We start from the raw sequence: 17,733 nt of genomic DNA, 5'->3' as shown, positions 1-17,733 counted from the left end.
TACTTTTCACTGCCTTACGTAAATTTGATCACATTAGTGCCACCCTCTTAAATCTTCATTGACTGCTCCTGGCAGCCCGTGTTCAAACTTGAATCCCTATGCATCGTTCACAAAACCCTACATATTCACAAAATGATCTGTCTCACCATACTCTAACTGAATGGGTTTGCATAAAATGCAGCACCAACCAAATGGTCTTTGAAATTCCCAAATAAAAAAATCAGAACCCAAAAAAGCAAGACCTCTTCTCTTTTGACCCCACTCTGGAGGAAAAAAAAAAAAATCTTGCCACCACACTCAGTCTAAACAGGACCCTTTCCTTTAGTACACTCCATTGCAAACTCAAAGCTTTCTATTTCTTAGTTCACCACCTACATCTAAACCCGGTCCTGGCCTTCCCTCAGATACTATTGGCATCAGAATAATTCATCTAACCTCTTGAAATTGTATGCGTCCGCAGCTCACTTTGAATTAACCAGAAAGTTGTTGGACTTGCTTAGTTGAAATTTACATTTTTATATTTTGTAAGGAATATATAATCCTTTATTCTTTGTTTTTTTTCAAAAATCAACTAAAATCTGTTAATATTTATGAAAACTAATCCCAAATTCTTCCTTATCGTTTAATTCTCTTATCCCATTTCTCAATCCGCCCATATTTACTATGCTTCTCTGCTTTTGAAAGTTATCATATACTGGCTTCCCTGTTTCACTTTAGATTGTATCCTTTGTTCTGCTCTGGAAAGCACACCAATGACCATTGGGCCTATACCCCAAATTAACTTTAAAAAAAAAGTATGTGAATGTAATTGTGACTCTACATGGATGTTATTGAGTATGACCGCCTCCTTTAAATATCACGTTTCAGACATCTTGCAATATTCTGTGTCCCTTGCACAATATAGTCTGGTGGTGACCACAGTTAAGGCAGTGCTGAGTGTATGTTGAGGATGTTGCCAGCACTCCATGCACACAGCAAATCAGTGTTTCAGAACTGTAAGTAGCTCCCAAACAACTCATTTATTCTGTTGCTTTACTTCTTTTATCAGTCAGTGTGGTTCCTGGCACCTCTTTGGGTATTAGAGTGATGTTCAAATAAAGCTAAAACTGAAAAATTGAACCTGCAACAATGCCTGAGAATTGTGAGGGAATTTCCACGTACAGATCCTATATGCTATAATTCTGTTAAGGTAGATAACCTGTGACCCCCAGATAGAATGGCCAAGCCGTTGGTTGAGGGGAACACTTAACATCACCTAAATGTCTTCAAATCTTTTGTTTCAGACAAATCATTAACAAAGAAAGTGCTGGAGAAGCCTACCTCTTCAATACCCAGTGATCCAGACAAATATGTGAAATTTACTTCTTCAGTGCTGCAGAGACTAGCACTTCAAACTTACAGTGCCCGTTCATCTCTTCAGAAATCACTCAGCCAAGCCGAGGCTTCCGCTGCATTACCTGAGAAAACACCAGACCAGGAAAAGGCTACAGCCACACTTTTTCCTATCTCGAAAGCAGCCTCCACATCAGGTACGTTTGTTACAGACACAATGGTGTGCTGAGTTCGTATATGCAGGGCAGGAGTTGTATATGTAGCTAGCTGCTCTGATTGTGAATGTAAGAGTTGAGCACACAGTTCAATCAATCCGGATTTATAAAGCTCAGCTAATCACCCTATAGTGTATCCAGGCACTTACAGGTCCTGGAAGCTTATTCGAACAGCCAGGTCTTGAAGGCTATTTGGAATTCTGGAAGTGAGGTGATGGTCCGGAGGTGCGTGGGGAGGCTGTTCCAGGTTTTTGCTGCAATGTGAGAGAAGGAGCATCCTCCGCTTCTGCTTCAGTAGATGCGGTTAGTGTGGGCAAGTAAAAGGGAGGCAGAGTCTAGTCTTCTTGACGGTTGGTGGAAGTTCAGGCGGTGGTTAATGTATGCGGGTCCGTGGTTGTGTAGAGCCTTCTGTGCGTTGCCCATCAGCTTGAATTGGCATCTCTTCTGTACGGGGAGCCAGTGGAGTTGCTTGAGGGTGAGGTGTGATGTGGGTTTGTCGGGGAAAGCCGAGGATGAGTGGCTGCAGCATTCTGAATGGTTTGAAGCCTTGGTAGGAGGTGTGCAGTGATTCCTACATACAGGGCTTTGCTGTAGTGCAGTTGGCTAGTGATGAGGGCCTGTGTTGCGGTGCATCTTGAAAATCTTACATAGTATGTGCAAAGTGAGGAAGCCGACGGGGAGATTGCGTTGATCTGTGATTTGATTGTGAGCTTCTTGTCAATGATGTTTCAGAGATTCTTTGCATGGTCGGAGGGAGTGGGTGCGGGTCCTGGATCTCATGGCCAACAAGAGTAGTTCCTTGTGTTGCTGCTATTGCCAAAGATCAGTACTTTGTCTTGTCTGTGTTCAGCTGTGGGCAGTTGTTCTTCATGTATGACAAGCGCCGCTGATGGATCTGTGGAAGTTGGTTCTGGTGGTGGAGGGGTCATTGGTAAGTGAGTGGATGAATTGGGTGTCTCATGTGTAGGAAATTATGTTGAGTCCATGGAATCTGATGATGTTGGCCAGCGGGGTCATATATGCGTTGAAGAGCTTGGAGCTGAGGGATGAGCCCTGGGGGACACCACAGGGGATCTCCTTGGGTTCAGAGGTGAAAGGTGGGAGGTGGATCCTCTGGCTTCTTTGGGTGAGGAAGACGGTGATCCATCTTAGTGCGCCTACTTGGATGCGAATGTGGTGGAGTCTTTAGATCACCTTGTGGTGGGATACCGTGTCAAAGGCTGCTGAGAAATCAAGGTGGATCAAAGCTGCTGTTTCTCCTCAGTCAAAGAGAGTTTAGATGTCGTTGTTGCTATGATCGGTGCTGTGATTGCTGTTGAAGCCGGTTTGAGAGGATTCGAGTAGCTGGTTCTGCTCCAGGTATGTCATGAGTTGCTTGTTGATGATCTTTTCCAGTGCCTTTGCTGGGAATGGGAGCAGGGAGATTGGCCAGTAGTTTTTGGGTTTGCTGTGGTCGGCAGAAGGGTTTTTGAGTAGTGGTCTAATTTGGCGTGTTTTGGGGTGTCAGGAAATGTTGCGATGGTGATAGGTGTTGAGCAGGGTGGTGAGTTCCTGGTTGATCCTTTGGTTTCCAAGGTTGAAGATGTGGTGTGGGCATGGATCTGTGGGAGCTCCTGAGTGGATGGATTTCATGCTGGAGGTGATGTCCTGTTTGGAGAGGATGTTTTAGGTAGTCAGTGTGTGGTTGGAGTCGGTTAGAGTGGTGGCATATCTGTAGAGGAAGTCCTTAGGTCTGGATTGGAGTTCGAAGTTTCTGTATATGGTTGCGATCTTGTCGTGGAAGAAGTGGGCGAGGTTGTCACACAGCTCCTGTGAGGGTGTGATGCTGTTTTTGCTGGCAGCCGGTTTGGAGAATTCCGCAACAATTTTGGATAATTCCTTGGTGGTGGTGGCACTGGTTTTGTGTGTGCAGTAAGGATTGTCTTTTTTGTTACCCTCAGCAGGAGGTGGTAGAGGTTGAGGGAGGTCTTGAAGGCTGCTCTTTCAGAGGCATACTTGCTGACGCGACATCTCCTCTCCAGCTGTTTGCTGTTTAATTTCGCTGTTCTGAATTCTTGGGTGTACCAGCAAGCCTTTTTGGAGGATTTTCTATGGCTGTTGCCCTTGATGGGGACGATGCTGTCTGTGTAATTGGTGCTCCAGGCATGGGAGTTTTTCACTCCCTGTTTGAGGTAGTTGGTGGTAGCCAGGTTGGAGGTGTTGAGGGCGTTCACCCAGCTGGTCTCTGAGATTTTTTTTCCACCTACAGTGGGGTGAGCTGGTCCTCTTGGGGGTTGAGATGCAGAGCTTGAGATGCTGAAGTGGACGATGGAGTGATCAGCCCATGTGAGTTCTGTGATATGGCTGTATTTGACGCAGTTGCTGGAGGTGAAAATGGGGTCCAGTGTGTGTCCTGCAGTGTGTGTAGGGTCGTGGATGATCTGTGTCAATCTGAGGCTGCTCATACTGTCGAGGATGTGTGCAGTGTTGTTGTTAGGGTCCTCAAAGTGGAAATTTAGGTCACCAAGGAAGATGTAGTCCTTGGAGTCTAAGGCTAGGGGTGCAATGAAGTCTGCAATGGTGTTGCTGGAGCGCGGGCTTGGGTTTTGGTATGTGAGGGTGCTTTTGATTGTTGTTTTGTCGTCCGTGTGGAGATTGAAGTTGAGATGTTCTATGGGGGTGGTGGTGTCGGTCGTGGTGGTGCACTGTATGGTCTCTTTGTGGATGATTGCTGTTCCTCCACACAGCTTGTTGGTGCGGTCCTGGTGAGTGATTTTTATATCCGTTGGGGATTGCTGTAGCAATGTCTGGGGCAGATGTTGGGTTGAGTCAGGTCTTGGTGAGAAAGACGATGTTGGGTGCGAGGGTAGCGATGATATCCCGTAAGTCGGTGGAATGCTTGCATAGTGAGCGTGTGTTGAGTTGGTGTTTTTGTTCAGGTGATGTCTTTGATATGGTCAGGTTAGGCTGGTTGGCGGGCTGGTGTGTGTACTGTGGTAGGTGAAGTGGCAGTGGATGCAGGTGAAAGGTCCTAACGTGAAGCGTGAGTCGACGCGGTGCCCTTATTTCTTGCGGCATCAGGGGTGTAGAGCTCACCGATGGTGTATCTTCGGGGGATGGGGACCAGGGGCGAGGGGGGATAGTGGATGGAGCTGTTTTTACTGTACTCTGTTAGGAAGGTGGGAGTTACACGTCCACTACCAGTCCCCCTTCTTCCCCACCACTACAATCAACTGTTTACACATCTGTCTGCTGGATAACAGATGCACTCAAATAGCTGGGACAATCGATCTTGAAGTTCTGCCCCACACTTCTGGGTGTCCATTTTTTTTATTTATTTTTATGGATCAAATCTGTTTATTGTTATTTTCAATTTTCAGTTATAAACATCACATATGCAGCGCATTTAAATAATACAATTGCTGTAATATGCGACATGCTCCATATATAGTGACAAAAACCTGAACACAACTTTAACATTTGTTTCCCCGCGACTGGCACGTCACACAGCAAACAATCGCTCCCAGGCCGTGTTCCTTTATGATCTTGGCCCTCCGTATAAGTCTTCACTGCACACTCGCTCCCACTCACTCAATTCAACTCCAACACCCTCAAGTAGGCCGGGCATGTCAATTCTGTGAACTCCGCAGACAGTATTTGTAAGAAAGGTTGCCAGAGTTACTTAGTCACCACTGTGCTGCTGTGAAGTCAAGGTGAGTTTTTCCATAGCGAGGATAAACCACAGCTTATGTAGCCATGATGTACTGTCGGGATCCTGTCCGACCCCCACATGGCTAATAGCAGCTGTAGTGCTGCATTAGAAGCCAAGGCCATCTGCCGTCCTTTCAATGATCTCAGGGGGAACGTGAGCGGATTAGGCAAGCCCAGCAAAGTACGCAGGAAATCTGGGGATCTGAGTATCAAACGGCACGTCAATAGTGTGTAAGATATTCTCCCAGTACCGATGAAGCTTAGGGCAATGCCATAATAAGTGCACAAGCGACCCTGCACCCCCGCACCCCCTCCAACAAAGGCTGGACTTAGTGGGATCCCAAGAATGAATCCGTGCTGGGGTGTAGTACCAATAGGAGGCCACTTTATAGGCTGTCTCTGTACCTGCCGCATTGTAAGCCGTGTGATGCATCCTGTAAAAGATGCCCTCCCACTCCTCATCCCAGAGCTCCCTATCCAGTTCCCTCTCCCACCTCAGTTGACCCTTCGTCTTAGGCGAGCAAACCTCCCCGTAAGAGACCATAAAGCTCCGAAATCACCCGCTTATCATCTTTTTTTCACTACAATCCATTTTTCAAACGGTGTTAATGGCCTGTCTATTAATGCTCTATTGGCTGGCAACATGACCCAGTGTTGTATCTGATAATACATCATCCTGTCCGCCTCGGTTAAGCTGTATGTCTCCCTCATCTGATCAAAGGGGATCATCCCCTGCTCGTCAAACAGGTATCCTACCCTCTTGCAGCCCCCTTCATACCAACGGTGCAGTGCCTCCAGTTGCAGGCCTGGACTAAAATCAGGGTTCGCTCCCAGGGGGGTCATTGGGGACGGGAATGTTGTCAAGCCCAGTCTGCTGGCCACCGCACCCCACACCCTCAATTTGGTCGTTCGTGTGCGCTTCCGCTCCCAAGGGAGAGCGAACCATTTTTATCATTGACGCTGCGCTCGCAACCGATGTGCCAATAGCTTCCCACATCTATTACTTCCTATATAATACTTATGCTTAAGACGCACTACCGCGTACTCTGCCCTGTCCCAGTCCAACCTCCTCAGCTGCTTCCTTACTTTCTCGAGCTCTCGCCACACTCTTGGTGCCCCGGTATGCTTATGTGAACGCTCCAATACCATCACTCTCTGTTCTAGACCCTCTCTAACCAGTCTCCTTGCTTTATTATCCCTAGCGGACAGCGACATCACCTCACCCCTCACTACAGCCTTCAGTGCCTCCCACAGCGTCGCCAGGCAAGTGGTCCCATCATCATTGAGGCTAAGGTAGCCTATTATTGCACTACGAATCGCCTCTACTGTTGCACCATTCTGAAGCATTGAGTCCCTAAATCGCCACCCCGATGTGCCCACGTGTAGTCATGACAACCTCAACTGTAACCGGGGCGTGGTCCGACAGTGCTCGGGGCTCAATCATAGACTCCCTAACCCGGGGGAGAAACTCTTGCGAGGCCAAGAAAAGGTCAAGCCTAGCGTATGTCTTAGTCGCTGCCGAGTAAAAGGAATAGTCCCTTAACGTGGGGTGCGCCCTCCTCCACACATCCTCCAGACCACAATCACTCAGCCACTGGCGACCCGCCACTGTCATTGACCCGGTCTGTCCATAACGGTGACCTGAACGATCCAAATCACCATCCATCACCAGGTTAAAATCGGCCCGCACCAGGATGGCACCATCCGGTTATTGTAGCAGCTGGGTCAACGCCTGTTTTAGGTACTTCCTGCTGGGAATTAGGCGCATATAAAGAGGCAATAGTGAAGGGAAAACCCCCAATCTCATTCTCATGGCTAGAAGCCTACCTTGCACCTCATGCAGTTTTGTCACCACTTCCCAAGGGAATGAGCGTGCTAATAGTATCGCAACCCCTGCATGCTTCGATGATGCCGAAGAACAAAACTGCCTTGGAAACCACTTGGAGCGCATACGATAAATGTCTTTTGGGACGAGATGTGTCTCCTGCAGCAGACATATGTGGCTCCCCGACCTCTCTAAGGCGGACAGGATGGCTAGATGCTTCGTAGGATTATTGAGTCCACGGACATTCAAGCTTATACATTTAATGATCATAATCTAAAATGAGGGCAGTATGCAAGAAGAAAGAGACCACACAAGGAGGACACCCCCCATGCCAGCTTGTCCACCAGCTCAAACGCCAAGGCCTGAGGTTATCTCCAGACAAAAGCCAGCGTCGCAGGGAAACCCAACAACATTCAACCAATGCGCACAACAGGTGCTCACAACAAGGAAGTCCTCGCACATCCATCTTCACGAGGAAAAGTCTCCACAGGGCAGTGGATCCATCCATGTTTGGTGAACCAAGTCTGTCACCCCCGCCGCCCGACCCTTTTCAACGGCCGGTATGCTGTTAGCATCAAGGCCATCCGCAACTCTGGCCTCCCCTGCCCTCCCTCCTCTAGGCTGAAGTTCCGGCGGCCACGCTGTTCAGAACGGATTCCCTCTCCGACCTCAGCTCCGAGGCCGTAGGGCGCTGCAGCTTCCTTCTTTTATCCTCCCGCCGCCAATGTGGAGGGCCCCCAACAGGCAAGGCCGCCCTCTCGCTTGCGTCCTTGCAGATCTCCTCAAGGCCCAGGATCCGATTTGCTTCCGAAACGGATCCCACCTGCCGGAGCTGTTCCTCCCAACGAAAGATCAAGCGGAATGGGTGGCCCCAGGAGTAAGACACTTCGTGCGCCCTCAAGTGCTCCGTGATAGGTCTGAATTCTCTCCGCCTCTGCAAGGTCCGCACAGAGAGGTCATGGAATAATTGGAGCTCATGTCCTCTAAAAAGTACCTGCCGAAGATTGCGAGCCCGCTGTAGGATCTTTTCTTTAAGGACAAAATTGTGGAGACAGGCTAGGCTATCCGGAGGGCGATCTCCAGGGCCACCAGCACGGCTAACACGGTGAACTCTATCCAGGACTACCTCCTGCGTCTCCTCCGGACCCAGCAGAGAGCGAAACAGGCCCACCACATAATCCCCGATGTCCTCCTTTTCGGCCCCCACCGGAATCCCTCTGATGCGGATATTTTGTCTCCCCGAACGATTTTCCAAGTCCTCGACGCCTATCTGGAGGAGGTCCTGTTGCTCTCGGAGGCGGACGACCTCCTGCTGCAGGCCCGCCACCTCTTCACCAAGAGGAATCTCAACATCTTCCAGCTGCCCCACTCGCTCTCCCAGGGAGGTAACCTCTCCTCGCAGCTCCTTCACCTCCTGGGAAATGTCCCTACGCAGCTCCTGGATGTCGCTCCGAAGCGAATCAAACAGGGAGGTCAAGAAGCCCTTCGTGACCGGAGAGCCCTCATCCGGATCCATCTCCGTCCCACCCTCCAAGGGTCTCGTTGCCGGTTACTCCTCAGCCATAACACCAGATGTCAGACGGGCCCCTGTCAACATTTCTCTCACTGAGCGTTCTCGCTTAGATGTGGACGCTGCCATGGCACACAAACACAGTCTTGATTCGCCAGATCACCCCCACAAGTCTCTCAAGAAGCTCGGCCTGGGACTCAATCACCAGGTGTCACTGTGTCGAAGATTGCACCTGGTCTTAGCACTTTGTAGCCTCCTCTTACGACTATTCGCCTTATATAGCCTCTACAGCCTCACGCAGGGGCCCGCACTTACTTGTCCTCCTTGCGGGTGAGTATGGTAACCCCGGGGCAAAGCGATGTCCCCTCCTGTCCTTGGCCGCCCCTCCAGGCCTCTTCGTCATCCTGGAGAATCCCGCTCGGGAGGGGGGAGCTGCCGTCCAGCCCCCGACCAGATCCTGTCGACGGGGCACCCTCTGCCTCCAGGTCACCTGCCAATCCCGGGGAACTCGGCCCCCACTGTGGTCCCGCCACTCGCGGGGCCCAACGCGCACCTTCTGGGGCTCCAGCCCCCACAGTACAAGGCCCAAGAAGCCACTGAGGAAAGGCCCGCCTCGCGGCCCAGGCCGCTCCGTGGCCCCGATCACGTTTCGGGCCGGCAGCTCCTCTCCCTCTGGGAGCGGCGTCGCACGCCCCTCAGCCTCCTCTGAGCGGCCACCGGCTCACAGCAGCGCCCGTCGTTACGGGGGGCCTCAGGGTGTCCCCTGCCGGGCCAGTCAGCAGTGTTCCGGGGCGGCAGAGCTTGGACAGGCACGTCCTAGCGCCCGGCCATCTTGGCCCTTTTTTATTTTTAAAATGTATGTCTTTATTTATTTTTTGACCCATTTATTGGGATGGGCGAGGATTTCAATACACAAATTAGTGCTGGGATAATGGATACAGCACAGCTCTCTAGTCAGATGTCTGGCCTGAATAGCTCATTTATTTATTTTTTTATTTTTGCTTGCTGCTGGTTGTTGTTCTGAATGTACCATGTGAAAGCAAAACGACACACACTAAAATCTGAAGAGTAAAACCAGGACTTGCAATGGCTGTGAGTTCTAATATCGGAGGTGTACATAATTTTCTTCTCTGCATGTAGGGAGTTTATACATATTATTTAAATGTGTTTTACCCACAGGCGTGTGCTATGATAGTACACTTGTTACTTTGTTCACAGAATATCTTAGGTATACCATGATTTTGATTTAGACAGGTCTTTACTCCTGCTTTGTATATTTTTCATAATTGAAATTGTTCAATCTGAGTGATGGTCACAATATTTTATTCTCACTTTTTTTTTTTTATTTAGTTTTTTAAATTCTTATGATTTGTTGCTCCCGTTATTTTACTGTTTGCAAAACGTTGAGTTCCCTCTTTCTTGGTACGTTTTTTATCATCGGTAGCAATAAACAGTATATCATTGACTGAAAGGCTATAGAATAGGGTTCATTTAGCTACCTTGCCTACACATTTATCTCATTACAAACCACCCAAACCTCATTCAGTGCCCTGAGCTCCACCCCTAAAGATCACCATACCTCAGATTTTGACGGCACGTAATGTGTGACAAAGTACGTGTTCTTCAACATTTCATATAAGTTTATCTTGGACTTTCTTTTGTGAGAAAAGTTTCCCTGCATCTTATTCCAAAGCCCAGTTGATACTGGCTACCTTATAGAACCTCGTTTCTAAGATTTGTGGCTCGGGTAACATACCGTCTGAAACGCTCAAAGGCATTTTCTATACTGCATTCCTACCGATTTTGTCAGTCTGTACTTAGTAATGGATGAGGAAAAGGGAGGTAACTGATGTTAGAGGACTGGAGTGGGACCCAAATAAGGCTCGGAGACGCCACTTCGAGGGAGGCACCTCAGTCGAGCTAAAGCTGTTGTGCCGCCTTGTGTGGAGAAGAGGTAGTTCATCTCATTTTCTCAAAAGTATTATTTGGTAAAAGATGTTTCTGTTTGAAGAGCCCCCAGTTTCATGGCATCATTGGGTCGTACATTAACCAACATCTGTTACAGTTTTCCAATGTTAGAGAAGCACACAGCATTCCCCGTGGGCAATTTCTTCGGTCTGGCAAGATAATAAAAGTGGTTACAGGTGCACGATTAACAATTTGAGGATGACTAGCATTCCATGATGATATGGAGACATGCAGCAACACTGTTGTCAAATATACCCTTGTGATGCACTAAAAGTTGGACCTTTCTAAAGAAAGCGGTAAAAGGTCTGCAGAAATGGCACATGAATGCACAGAAGTTTCTAGGAAAGGTGAAATCAAGCTTTCCTAAAACATTTACCTGTTTTTGACATATCTGGTGCTAACAGTACTTTACAAGACAAAGTAATAACCTCCAGCCATGCCCCAGAATTTGGGCTGGAGGTACACTACATCCACATGGTATGGAACAGTAATGTTGTCTAGCTCAGCTGGAAAGAAGTTGCAGACAAATTATTTGCACACATTAGAAGTCATTCACTGTACTCACTGAAGATATGTCTCTTAGCACTCCAGCCTGTGAAGAAAGAAAACACAGAGTTGTTGACTGCACCATAGCAGTGGCGTCAAAGCCACATAAGCCCCTCCGGCATGCAGGATAGTTGCCACTTCTCTGTCTCTTCTTATTTTCAGGAATTCAGCCATCCTGAGAGTTGTAGTCTTGGTTTTCTACGCAGACCCAGTTCAAGTAATATATGTTCAAAGTGATTTGTTGTGAATTGTAGCGGAAAGGTAGGCTGGAAACGTGATGCCATGACAACAAAAGGCCAGAGGCTAATCCCAAAATTGGGTAACACAGCACAGGTGACACTGATTAATTTAGCCAGGACATCAAATGCTGAAATGTCAGTCAGCTGAGTGGTCCTTGTGGGGGCACTAATGCACTATGCAAATGCCCGCCCTTGACTGAGCTGGATACCAGTACAAAAGTTGTGTTAAACGTTTGTATACATAGTACTCTCGATAAGGATGGATGTTGTAAAACGAGCTACATTGATGCCTGTATAATCCAGTCAGTACAGATTCAACGTGGTTGAAACCTCATATTTTTTGACAGGCTAGTGATATACTGCCGCTGTCACTCAGTCTATCGTACTGAATAATATAACAATCATTTTGTTAGTGTGTTTATTGTTCAGTTAAAAAAAGCAGTGAATACATTAAATTAAAACATTTTTTTTGCTGACTTCCAGTTTATATCAGTAGCATCCTTAATAGCTTATTTCGCTGTGTAGAACCTTCTCTTAGAATTACGGGGAATCCAGATTAGTTTTTGTTAGTTAATTTTCAATTATTTTCTCTACTGCACGTTCAACATTTGTTCTGCTACTCTTGATAAAAAGGCAGGAGGGGTGAGATGGAAGCATTCTTTGAATTTTAATGTTATATAAACGGCAACAACGAAGTGGAGGCTTGTGTATGGATGTGCTTGTCGTTTTCACATGAAGGATTGCACAAGATGGCTTCGAGGTGGCACAAACAATGTTTGTCTGAGGCAAAGTCTTGCCGGCCTGGTCATGTCTTCATGCTGGAGGCATAAATTTCATTTTGGTTGCCTAGAAAGAACGTGTTCTTTTGGAAGGTGAACTTGAATTCCTCTGCACACTATTTTGTAGTTTGTAGGTGGACAAGTTTCCAACCATGTCCTGTGTCAAGATTGTCGAGGCATGGTTGGAACAGGTGAGGAGATAAATATATTGCTTGTCTTTTTTATGCCTATGAGGAGGCCAGGTTTTGTCAGTTGTCTGTGCTGAGGCTAGGTGCAGAAGAATGCCTTAATTGACTACATCTGTGACTTGTGTAAGCTGAATCAGAGGAGAAAAATAAATCTAATAAATGAGGTCTGCTAAGCAGAATAACTGAGCATGGGGTTAGGGCGACACCTGTTAAGATGGTGAGCAAGGTTTTGAGAGCGCCCACTGAGGCAGTAACAAAGAGCAGTCCTAATGTCAGTGCCAGAAAAGTTGTTGTGAAGGGACAGTGCTCACTCTAGAGGCCAGGCTGCCGGTTAGGGTAGATCTAATGTGGAGGCATGTAATGGTGGCAGGTGGAAAGGTACTCACGGTTGTACAAGGTCTGTTTTTGGCATGATAGGTTTATAGACTAGTTGAAATCGTTTTCTACACAAAGCAGTGCCTGATGATTCCAGTGAGCTCTTTTGGTAGCCACGTAGAATCCCGCGAGGATTGATAAGCTCCTCATAGTATGCATTAAGCATGCTTGAGAAATGTCCAGATTGCACATAAAGTGCCTGAGGCTGAGAGCTCCTCATTAGACAAACAGCAGCTCCTATGGCCTCTGATGAGATCCTAGTTACAAACCTGAACCAGTGATAGAGGATGTTGTGGGGCATAGCTTTTACACACCTAATGTCTTGGAACTCTGTAAAAGGAATTATTTTATCTTGAGAGAACAAAACCCAAGGCTCCATAGGGCTGCTCAGAACGATAAACATCGAATTTAATTAATTAATTCTTCTGTTGCAGATGGATCACCAGTATTAAAAGACCAAAGGAAGGTTGCTTCTTCACCGAATCATAACCCAGACAATCAGGTGAAAGCAGCTTCTTCACTGCTCCAGAAACTAGCCAGTCAGGTGAAAGCTGCCTCTTCACATCTACAGAAACCAGCGACTGAAAGTATGACTGCCTCCTTGCCTTCAACACTCTGGAAGCAAGCAGCTTCCACATCAGGTATATATCTAATTGTCACCTCTGAGCCAAATAGTAAGGCATGAGTGCTCTGCACACACCTTTCTGCTAGAGTAACGACTATATAACTTATCATTTACAGCTGTTTAGGAGTAGCCAGTGTCTTTGTTATAAGTATAACTATCTGATAGAATAATGGATACACAAGTTTTACACATGTCGCTGTTAGGAAAGTGTATTCAGAATTCTCTGTTTGTCTCCTGTGGAATGCAGAATACAGGAGTTCTACGCAGCTCTCTGTAGATATAAAGAACTCAAAGGTTCCACACAGCCCTTCGGACATAGTAAATGGAGTTCTAAACTACTGAGGTGGTGGGGGGTCTGCACATCTGTGTGGGTACAGAGTGTACGAAGGATGTGTCATGTTCTACTTGGATGATGACAGTCAAGGATTTATTTTGGAGTTCATAAAAAAGGAAAAAAATATAAATTCATACTCTAAATCCAATAAAGCAGGCATTTAAAACCAGCACATAATTAAGATACAACACGTACGTGCAAGAATGTAAAGTGCAATAGTAAAAGGCAGCTAACAGTCACAAATACGGGACATTATTACTACATTACCAATTACAGACGTTTCAGTAATTTAAATAGCTGGTGGATAAAGGATAAATTCGTAGCTCTGCTCTGGTACTGGATATACAAGTTGCCTATAGCTCTCTGTTGGGATAGTGGATATAAAAGTTCGAGACAGCTCTGTGATGGCGTTGGAATGGGTATTCTTCACACTTCTGTCAAGAAAGAGAAATATTGAAGTTAATTGCACCTTTACTGGGATAGTCCATATATATATTGGTTCTGCACAGCTCACCTAAAGACATAGGTATGGTATATAGGGAAGAAAAATACTGTATATCGGCATTTCTGGAATAGATAATCGTTTTAGATGTGATAAATGAGGTGGTGCCATTCCTCCTGCCATTTGGGGCATTGTCATTTTTTCGGATTCTGCTAGTGTGGCACACAATTTATCCAACTGTCTGGTGATTGGGAACTTACGGAGGCCCAGGCCTCCTCCTTATGTAATGCTATACATAGGATGTATATTGTCTAGCAGCTGACTCCCATTTTTATGGGCGAGCGCAAAGCGCTCCGTCCCATGCTGTAATCTCTCTTTGGGCTTCCAACCACGCCCATGTCACGTCAGTCACTTTCATTTGTTCCTGGGCTTGCCTTTTAAAATCTGCTTGCTTTCATTTGTAAAAGGCATACGTACTTCATGCCTTTTCTGATGTTTAGCCCACATACACAGCACCGGTAAACTACTAAAAACATACGAGGCTCGATGTTTTCAGCATGGTTTCTGGACTCTACTTTACCTGTTTATTTTCCACACAGCGCAGTCACGCTGCATTTTACATAGTGCGATCGCGCTGTTTTTTTTTTTCTTTTAATTTGTGTGGCAAGAAAAGTCTGGTTAGGAGTTTACAACAATAATAGCACTAACTCGAGCGAATGCGAGACCTGTTGCATTGAAAATGCCTGTTTAAGCTGTGAGCTGGTACGAGATTTCTATTGCAAAGCATTCAGACCATTTCACCTGTATCAGTATAAATCCGCAAACTTAGTTCCAACTTTTCCTCTCTTAGGACGGGGACAGGGTCTATTTTGCGGTCCTCTGGCATAGTGTAATTCTCCCTAACTGTTACTGTCCTTAAGATCTCCCAAATTTATTGCCAGAACTGAATGATCACAGGACAATTCCACATCGGATGATAAAACATCTGCTTTTTCACCATGACAGCTGCAGTAACACACTGTTCTTTTAGGCTGTAACTTGCTTATGTAGGGGGACATACAAGTTCTTTGTAATTGGTAGTACTGTACTGGTATTATAGGAAACCTTTTTTAGGGTATTTGAAGAACCTTATCCTCGTCTTTGTCACAGATAGGATAGCATCTATATATAGGCATGTGACCCCGGTTTTGTCAGTGACACACCATCAATTGTGCATTAGCACTGAAGTTGCCCTATGAATCAGGAATGTGCCAGGATAGAGTTCTGATTCAGTTATTAATGTTTTGAAAGGAGTCAGAGATCTATTCTCAAAGGCGTTTCCCAACGTGTTGAGTCCTGCTTGTTCCCATCGAGCCAGCACAATACTTCCCTTCATTGGTAATAGAGCAAATAATGGGGGGGAGTGGTATATTAGGAGAATAGGATGGGATTCCCTGCACATGGTGCAAAATTCTCTCATAGCAATATTGCCCCAGTCTTCTAAGGCAGGGTGAGGTGTGGCACAACCGAGTATGGCCTTAAGACCCATCTAGCTATCCTTGTCATTTTCCTTGGATGTGGGTTATCCTCCAGCTCATTTAGGATTTGGTGATCTATTGAGCATGAGAGCCATTACACTTATGCTGCCAAGTAATACAGTTCAAGATTGAGCACACCCCAGCCACCTTGATCAGCTAGAGTGGATAGAGCTACCCCGGGATGATCCCTGTTCCAAACCAACTTTAACCATGTACCCCTGAATATTTAAAAGTAGAATCTTCAGACTTAGAGCGAGTAGTCACAGATCGGTCCCAGGTTAGTGGGTTTTAGGGTTGCAATGATTATATACTTCTCTAGCCCCAATTCACCTTTTGCCAAAGACTTCAAGTTCCCTAAGTACCTCACAAATGTTGATCTTCGCTTTTGTAAATATAGTGATTGGTCATCCGCATAGAGTGAAACCGTATCACTTGCTGCTCCATTTGGTATTCCCCACTCTCAGCCATTCTGATGCAGTCACTCCGTAAAAGGTTTGATTGGCAGGAGAAATCACCCAGCCAGTTTGTAATTGTGCTGTTGGGAGTTAGAGTATCTTAATCCATTTATGGAAGGTTTTCCCCAGGCCAAAGCAGTCCTCCACTATCTTAGTCACCTTATGCTTTGCCGGGTATGAAGCCGTTATAGCCGGTATGTGCCAGACATGGCATAAGAGGCAGTAGCCTATTAGCTAGAATTTTCCCAAGTATCTTATAGTTCACGTTCAATATTAAAGGGGGAGGATATACTGATAATTCCTCTGGGGATTTACCAGGTTTTGATAGGACCACTACCAGTGCCTCACGAGTTGTTGGGGTGGCGTGGTTGCATATTCAAATGCGTTGCTATCGAGCATTACCAACTTGGGTGCTAGTAAGTCTACAGAGGCGATTAGAACTCATGAGATAAACTGTCAACCCCGAGACCTTCCTACGGCCCAAAAGTGATATAGTTTCTTTCACTTCTTGTAAGGAGATTGGACATCCCAGGTCTAAGTCCTGGTATGTCAATTCAGACAATGAGATATCACTGAGATAGTCATTGATAATGGAGTCTGGGCCTTTGTCGTAGTTACCGTACAATTGTTTTTTTAACAATCTAAGAAAACTTAGTTAATGGTTTCTTTAGATTTGTGCAAGGACCCCTCGAGGTCACAGTTTTCATCAGGTTAGACCCTTGTTTATCTGGATTAGCTAGTCAGGCTAAAAGACTGCTCAATGTATTCCCCTGTGTGTTGGTGAGCCAAGTATGCCACATAATCCAAACAGTTTTGACACTCGACTAATGAAGTAAGCTTCCTGTAAGGCAGCGATGTGCATGGGCCCTGTAGCTGTCCTTATTTTCAAGGTCCGGAATTCGTCTGTGAGGCTTGTCGAGCTGTTGGATTGGCTTCCTGACTCCTGCAGTCATCCGTATGCAGTGTCCCCTATGTGTTACTTCTAAAGGCTTCCCAAATAGTGGCGTGAGGCAAAACATAAGGCAACTATCTTTTCCTCAAAATAATGTTCTTAAACTCCATCAAGGATGCAGAGAATGCTGTGTCGTCCAGCTCATCATGTTATAATCAGCTTGTGGGAATGTGGATGTGTCTTGCCCCAAGAAACATGAAGCATCAATGGGTTGTAATGTAAGTTGGATTTGTAGAATGCGGCCTGTCATCTGTGAGGGTATCCAGGTGCTAAGTAGGCAAGTGTAGGCTTGTGGTGAGACTGAGCCTGTATACAGGCAGTCTTGATGGTCCCTCAAGCAGACTAATTGAATAGCCATGTCTTCAGCTTCTTGTGGAATTCAAGAAGCAAGGAGGAGGCCCTGATGTGTTGAGAGAGGTTGTTCTACGATTGGGCTGCTTGGTAGGAGAATGATTGACTGCCGGTTATGCTTCTTTGGATCCTGGGTGTGTGTGCAAGTGAGAGTGATGCTGAGCAAAGATGTCTGGTGAAAATGAATCCAGTGATTGAAGTATGCGGTTGTGTGTTGCGTAGTGACTTGAATGCATATGTGAGAAGTTTGAACTGGCAGTGCTTCTGGATGGGGAGCCACTGGAGCTCATTGGGGAGTGGTGTTTAATGAGTTTTGTGCTCGAAGTTGAGAGAGAGTATGGCAGAAATTTGGATGGGTTGAAGTCTGTGAAGAGTACATGTTAGGATTCC

At 46.3% G+C, this 17,733-nt stretch overlaps 1 protein-coding gene across 5 annotated transcripts in view; it reads left to right on the top strand.

Annotated features, from left to right (window-relative positions):
* Positions 1-17,733, top strand: part of LOC138259344 (uncharacterized) — a 153,905-nt gene that overhangs the window by 96,105 nt on the left and 40,067 nt on the right. For all 5 annotated transcript variants that reach the window (XM_069206997.1, XM_069206998.1, XM_069207001.1 and 2 more), the window contains exons 6-7: positions 1,284-1,529; positions 13,102-13,308. In XM_069206997.1, the coding sequence (XP_069063098.1) occupies positions 1,284-1,529; positions 13,102-13,308 (453 nt within the window). The remainder of the gene's footprint in view (positions 1-1,283; positions 1,530-13,101; positions 13,309-17,733) is intronic.

The sequence above is a fragment of the Pleurodeles waltl genome, chromosome 9 (genome assembly GCF_031143425.1).
Source record: "Pleurodeles waltl isolate 20211129_DDA chromosome 9, aPleWal1.hap1.20221129, whole genome shotgun sequence".
Lineage (NCBI taxonomy): Eukaryota > Metazoa > Chordata > Amphibia > Caudata > Salamandridae > Pleurodeles > Pleurodeles waltl.
Note: the sequence above shows the minus strand (reverse complement) of the source record. Positions and strands in the feature narration are given on the sequence as shown.